Source organism: Condylura cristata, unplaced genomic scaffold, assembly GCF_000260355.1.
Source record: "Condylura cristata isolate star-nosed mole 26May11 unplaced genomic scaffold, ConCri1.0 scaffold00009, whole genome shotgun sequence".
NCBI lineage: Eukaryota > Metazoa > Chordata > Mammalia > Eulipotyphla > Talpidae > Condylura > Condylura cristata.
The window spans coordinates 328,053-334,956 of NW_004567110.1; the positions used below are offsets into that span (position 1 = coordinate 328,053).

The 6,904-nt window shown below is 64.9% G+C and overlaps 1 protein-coding gene across 4 annotated transcripts; it reads left to right on the forward strand.

Moving 5' to 3' along the window:
* The first annotated feature begins 6 nt into the window (after positions 1-6).
* Positions 7-6,395, forward strand: LOC105853449 (basic proline-rich protein-like). Of its 4 annotated transcripts, none has more exons than XM_012723086.1 (4): positions 7-2,131; positions 3,699-3,869; positions 4,863-4,960; positions 5,215-5,784. In XM_012723086.1, the coding sequence occupies exons 1-4, from the start codon at positions 1,830-1,832 to the stop codon at positions 5,571-5,573; spliced, it is 930 nt and encodes a 309-aa protein (XP_012578540.1). In that variant the 5' UTR covers positions 7-1,829; the 3' UTR covers positions 5,574-5,784. The 4 variants fall into 4 exon arrangements, 3 of the variants coding, with proteins under 3 accessions (XP_012578540.1, XP_012578542.1, XP_012578541.1); XM_012723088.1 differs by lacking the exon at positions 7-2,131 and adding an exon at positions 4,217-4,277 and having other exon boundaries at positions 2,249-3,869; XR_001145301.1 differs by lacking the exons at positions 7-2,131; positions 5,215-5,784 and adding an exon at positions 6,075-6,395 and having other exon boundaries at positions 2,249-3,869; positions 4,217-4,960.
* The last annotated feature ends 509 nt before the right edge of the window (positions 6,396-6,904 follow it).

Here is a 6,904-nt window from a genome sequence, read left to right on the forward strand (position 1 = left end):
GGCAGCCCCACACCTGGCGAGCCACCTGGCTGCCACTGCTGGCTCTCCTGGCTGGACAGGTGGGAGCAGCCCTGAAGCCTGTTAGAGTGAGTCAGGGAGGGCGCTGGCAGAGGCCGCTCCCCCAACTGTCCCAGAGCCCCCCAATTGCATCTGGGTCCTCTGGCTGTAGGCCTCCTTGCCATCCTCAGAGGCCCAGCACCTTGAAGCTTCTGGAAGGCCAGTGACGATGCCAGATGGGTCAGGCTTGCCCACCTTACTGCTGCAGCCTCCTCCCCAGTGGGGGCTCCCCAAACCCGCATGAGCCCTTCTCTCAAAAAGGGGCTCCCCACTGACACCTAAGAGACATCCAGGCCACACAGTGGACACCCCTGCCAGCGCACCCCAGTGCGCACCTTACGTGGAGCCTGCCCTCCCTCTGTGGCCCCCGTCTAGAAGGTTCTGGGTTGCAGATGATGCAGATGTTCTCTTCTCGTGGACCCTCCGGTCAGCCCTTGCTCCCTGGTCTCTCCCAGGAAGGGAAACAGGCCATGTAGGTGTCCAGAGTAACAGCCGAGCCCACCTCGCCCTGCCTGCACCCCCAGGATGTCACCTCCTCCACACTGGCGGGTGGGATGCGATCTCTCTCAGACCCAGACCCCCAAACCTGTGCCTCCTTGTCACCAGAAGCTGTTCAATGTCTGCGAAAATGCCTGGCTGCTGGGCCCTCAGCAATAGCAGAATGCAAGAAGGCCCAGGAGTCCCCACCAGTCTGCTTCTGCATGTTGGGAAGGGCGCAAGGGCGGGCCTGAGGGCAGACTCGGAATTACAGCCAGGTCCGCCCTGTCCCCTTTGTCCACACTTGCAATAATCCAAGCAGCAGAGTGACGTGCAGCTCCTGCAACACCTCACCGCAGCACATGTCCAGCTGTGTCCTCCCCGGGGCGGCCTGCCCAGTGCTGGCCAAAGGAACTGGAATTCGCACAGCCCGCCCTCCACCAGCTCCAGGGACTCTCCACTTGCCTGGGGCCATGGCTATGCAGTGGCAGAGGACTGGGAACAATTGTGGGTTCAATACAATGAAAGCTTGGGATTCCAAAACTGGAGGCCTGTTAAAGACAGCTATGGCGAGTTGCAGGCTGGCTTCCCCATGGGGCTCCTGCCCCTGGCTGAATACTGAAATTATTCATCACTGGGGCCTGTCAGCCATGCAGGGGGGTCACAGAGGAAGCACAGAGACACCTCACAGAGGCCTCCCCACTCATACCAGCTTGAGCCTATGAGCTTTTTGGTCATGGCGGCCTGCACCTGGAGCCTGGGCCCACGGCAGCCTCTGGGAGGGCCTCAAGGCACCGGGCTGGGGAGCTATGTGGCCAGGGTGGCTGAGGAGCCCCATGCACATGCCTGTGCGTGAGGCTCTCAGCCTGGCCAGCCCCACGGCCCCATCAAGCAGCTGAAGGCGTAAAACCAGGCAGCATGGCAAACCCTGTCACAAGGAGCCATGAACAGCTGTTGTTGGAAGCGGCCAGCAGGTGGGGGCAACCGCCCCAGGACCCACGTCCTCTCATCACACCCGGCAGGGGCCCGTGTGGCCCGGCTGCTGACGTCACAGGCCGCTGTCACGTGGCCACCCCGCACCCGTAGCTGCAGCCCCGCAGCTCCTCCAGCCTGCAGTCCAGCCCCCGCCACCTGCCTGTGGCGGGCCTTGCCCTGGGGCATGCTTCTGGCCTCCCTTATGGGAGACTCACCTGCTGAGACCCTGAGGAGCCCTCTCCACCCCGAGGGTCCGCCCAGGTCTCCAGACACCACTCACCGGCAGCCTCACCCTGTGCGTGAGGGGTGAGGTAGCAGCCATGCTGCTTACCTGGCTGGATCTGCACCTACACCTTGACTGGAAACACCCAGCAGGAAGGCGTGGCCGAGCACCCATGTGTTGTAGACTGGGTGCTCAGATCAGGCTGACGTCTCCTTCCTCCTCTCGAGGGTCAGTCACGTGGCTCCCGGGCTGCACCCCTGCCTCGGGCCTCTCTTTTGATCAGAAGTTTGAGGGGAGCAATTGGGCTTGTTTACTGTTGTGCTTCTCAAAGGTGGGCAGTCCCTGGCACAGGGTGTGCACACAACGAAGACCTGTGGGTGATGGACAGTGGGTGAGCAGGTAGGTGGTGCTGGATGGGAGGGCGGACATGAGGGTGAATAAGTGGGTGGGTGGGTGGTGATAGCTGGGCAGTGGGGGTGGGGGTGAATGCTGGGTGGGTGGGTGCCTAGGTGGGTAGATGGATAAGAGGTGGATGCATGGTGGGTGGCTATGAACAGATTCAAATTCATATCAAGTTTCAGGTTCATCAGTTACCTTGATCACCTTCATGATGATTCAGATCGTGAGCTCTTTGGTTTAATCCAGTACTGGATGGATTTTCTTCTCTCTCTCTCTCTCTCTTTAAAGATTTATTTATTGATGCATACAAGGTCAGAGATTGGGACCATGGGGAGACAGAGCAGGGAGCAGAACAGGTGGATAGACTGAAATCCACTGCTGAGGGAGCAGCAGGGGGACAGGAGGCCTGTGATGAATAATTTCATGGGGAAGCCAGCCTGCAACTCGCCATAGCCGTCTTTAACAGGCCTCCGCTGCACCCTGTGGGTCACTCCCTGGCAGGGATCAAGCTCGTGCTGCTGTGGCCGAGGATAGCTTCATGGCGCTGTGCTATTTTCTACTCTTTACGGCAAAAAAATCTGTGGGAGAGCCCAGCAATTCTACATCTCACCGTGCCTGTCACCCCCGGGGGCACACACAGGCACCCCGGGAGGTGGGGGCTGCCCCGCTGACTGAGCCGAGCTGTCGGGGCCCCCCAGCGCAGGAGAAGAGCGGGCGGGGGAGTCACCCCATGAAAATATACTCTTAGAAAACACCAGTTTTGTTGGAAAGTGGTGCTGGGAAAAAATTCTCTCCCGGCCACGCATCACCACCGGCTTCCCGGTCTCCATCTCTGTGTCTCTCCTGCTCGCTCGCCACCTCTTCCCTCTGTGCACCCATCCTCCCCGACACCCTCTTGCCTGTCACCTGGCTCAGATGTAGAGGTGTCGGGGCCCGGCTGGGGAGGGGGGTTGGGGGGCTCGTGCCCCCGCGCGGGTGATAGTTCAGTACCACGGACAGAGGGCCGGCTCTATTCAGCACCGCGGACAGAGGGCTGGTCCTAGAAGGACCTCTGACCGGACACCTTAGAACCGCCCCACCCCTGGACACCCACCCCAGGCTCCTTCGCGCTCTTGTCCACCCCTGGGCAGCAGCTGTGTCCACAGCAGCACAGCCATGACATGCTGCAAGCCAGCAGCTCTCACCTCCCGAGTTCGTCTGTCCAGCCCTGGTAACAGCCGCTTCTCAGATGAGGAAGCTGCCTCAGAACCGGAAGGGAGCCAGCCAGGGCCAAAGCTTTCCCCTCACCTGGGGTGGGCAGGGTTTGGCCAGTCCTGGGCATAACCGGCCCTTCACCCTGGCTCACACTTGAGGCCGTGAGGACACAGATCCACAGTGGCCAGGACCCACCATGGCCGGCCCTGGCCATCAGACCCACCCTCAGTCCTACACACCCCGTGTGTGGCGGGGGGCAGGTGTGTTGTTGAGGCCCCAGTGCTCTGTGAGCCTCCAGACGAGCCCAGCCGGCCAGTCCTCCCTCGATGGTTGTTTTCATTAATACTTACCCATGGCCGCTGCCATTGCACAGAGCCTCCCTGCTGGCAGCCAGCTCCGGTCTCGGCGACGCGGCATTGCTCACACGTGGAGCTGGAGGCAGAAGCAGGCCAGCCTGCCGGCAGGGGCTGGCGGAGCTGACAGCCGTGGGCACGGGCGCCAGGAGCGCCGGCCATGCTGCGTGGGGCGGCTGTGCTGAGGGCAGGTGAGTCTGCAGGTGAGACTGGGAGACTGGCCACCTTGTGCACCCGGGAGAAAGCGGTGCTGGGGACGTGGCGGCTGCTCGGGCCCTCGCACCTCCAGAAACAGTCCTGTGCATCTGTGGGCAGGTGCCTGGCACTGCAGAGATGAGGCTCTCCAGGGGTGGGGGGCTCCAGGTCCCCCAGGGAGCCGCAGCCTGCATGCACCTCAGTGGCTGCTGCAAGCTGCATGCCTTCATGGCCCCTTGCGGCATGGGGTGGGGTGGTGCCCTCGGCCTGCTGGCCCTGCCCACACGACCACGCTTCACCTGGCGCTTGCCTTTATCTCACGTGGTCAACTCGCGGACCACAGCGACAGAAGAACCCTGCCTGGAAGAAGAGCGCCGTGGCCAGCCCTGCATGCCAGCCAGCTGGTACTTCTGTGGGGAAGCTCCGTCTGCATGTCCGGGGACTCGGTGCTTCATTTTGGGAAAGAGGGTCCTTCCCCCTTGCTCCCCCGCGGAAACAGGTCACAGGCTTCATGAAGCATCCGGGGTGCGAACACCAGGGGGAACACGATCTTCACCCTGCAGAGGGGCAGAGGCTCCTGCTGCGGGGGCCCAGCCCTGGGGACTTAGGCCTCCCCCCACTGCCAGCCAGGAGGACCACCTCGTCCACTCAGCCGCACGCTGTCACAGGGCTGGAGTCCAGCCCGCCTTTGCGGCATGGAGGCCTGGCAGTGCCCACTGGCCCTGGCTTCTCCCCATGACAGCACCCCCCAGCCACGTGTCCCCGCCTGGCTGCTGAGCCCGCTCGGACGAGCCTCCAGGGGAGCCCGAGCAGACGGCTGAGCGCAGGTGTCCTGGCCAGGCCGCCGGGGCTGTGCTGTCCTGCTTCTCTCGTGAAAAGCTCCCCAGATTCTCCCACGGCCCGCGCAGTTCTGCCCGCCCGCCCCGCCTGCTGCTGCCACCTCCCGCCCTCCCCGGCCCAGACACCGGCCCTCTGTCCCTCACCCACAGCAGAGCCTCACCTGCTGGCTTTCCCCGGCCACCTGCCTCTTCCCACTGGTGGTTTGATCCAGCCAGCTCCGGCTCATCGCCTCCACCCACCCCGGCAGGTAAGCTGGGCGATGCCTGCCACGCGGGCCGCCACCCCGCTCCTGGTCCTGGCATTTGGGGCTGTAGCCGAGCTCACTCACTGGGGAGAAAGGGGGTAGAGGCCTCTCTGGGAAGGAGCAACGGCTCATGGGGCGAGGGAGGGAGCCGAGTGGACCCTGGTGGAGGCGGCCGGGCAGGGCCACCGGGCGGCTGTGCAGAATGCCCGCACGGCGCCCGCTCCGGCCACCCCGTGCCCACTCGCCTGCCTTGGCAGAGGCACCGTGCCGGCGTCTGAGCAACCGAGTCAGTCCTGGGCCGCAGCTCGGCCGGAGGCCGCCTCCGCAGGCCAGGGACACAGGCCGAGCCGCCCTGCCGCCCTCTGCCCCCGCTCCGTGCTCCGTCCGGCCAGCGCGTCCCTGGACTCCAGGGCCCCAGGGGCCCTCCTCCGCCCCCGTCCCCGCCCCGTGGACGCTGAGGCCGGACACCGGACGGGGGAGGCGGCCGGAGAAGAGGCGACTGAGGCCGAGTGTCGCACGGCATTTAAACGCCTGCAGGCGGCTCAGTAAGGTCTGGGGAGCCGCAGCGTCTATATTTACTCTATCTGGAGCAGGCGGCTGGCGCTGTGCATACTGATGGCCTGAGGCCGCAGCGCTTATCTCGGGGACCCAGGCGGCCCCTTATCAGCCCTGCAGCTGCGCCGCCGCACTCCGCCACACCCCCACCCGCGGCCGCTCTGTAATCAGAAGAGAAGAAGTTGCTGCCTTGATATTTCCATTTTTATCTCTTTTATTTACTTCATTTTAATGTCTGGCGGGGAGTATTTTCTGTGCCCGGCGGGGGTGCGCTGCCATCTTCCCTTGTCCCTGCCCGGGCCGGGCGGGAGGGGCCGGCGGCGAGGGGGTGCCGTCCCGCCACGCCTCCCTGCAGGGCCTGGGGTCCTTCCCCGGGCTGCACTTTCCAGGCCGGAGCCTCCTGCTCTCCGCTGGGCAGTCCTTAAGGAGGCTGGACCCACAGTCCCGAGGGCGCCCCCGCTCACCCTCCCCAGGAGGAGCCGGTCACGTCTGAGGAGCTGGAGGGCCGGGCCCTCGCACACTGGCCCCTGGTCTGACCGGTGGGGTCATCTCCCTTCCACAGACGAGGAAGTCGGGGTTGCGAGAGGTTATCGGGGGCCCTCACCTTGCTCCGCTGGCGACTGCTGACGGGGGAACTGCCAAGCTGCTGCTGGACGGTCAGCGCGGCCAGCGCTGGGCCAGCCTCAGTCCCCCGCCCTCCTCCGTGGAGGCCCAGTGCCCGGCCCCGTTCCTGTAGGTGACGCCCAGGGGTCGGCAGTCGCTCAGAGGGACGCGTCCAGCTCCAGGCCCTGGATGCCCGATGTGGGGTCCCCACGGGTTGGCCCACGGTGGCTGCCGAGGGGCTTGTCCCGGACCTGCGGCCTGGCCACTGGCTGTCTGGAGAAAGGAGAGGTCCGTGGGGCAGAGGCCGTGGGGGAATGGAGCGGGCGGGCTGTGGAGGGGGAGGGGAACACCTGCCCCCCAAATGGAGGCCCAGCGGGACCCTCCCAGGGCCGGGAGGCTTCCTTCACTCCCTCTGGCCTGGGCGTCCAGTCCTGCCCCTGCTGTCTCCCCTCCCCTGCCCTCAGAGCCCCAAACTGGAGGGGGGGGAGGCTGGAGGGGGGACAGAGTGGGGTACCCCCACCGGCACAGATTCCTGCTGGCTTGTCCAAAGTGATGGGAGCTTCCTGCTCCTCTGGCCAGACCTGCCGTGGCCCCCCGGGGCCGGCCCCGCACCGTCCCAGTCTCCCTGGGCAGCCCCTGTGCTCGGCCCCTCAAGCCCGGCACCCCGACGGCAATTCCAGAACTTTCCAACCAGGGCCACGCCGTGAGCCTCTGCAGGACCGCAGCAGGACTGAGTCCAGGCCGACTCTGCCACTCTCCCAGGCTGGGCACACTGTGTGGCCCTTGGTG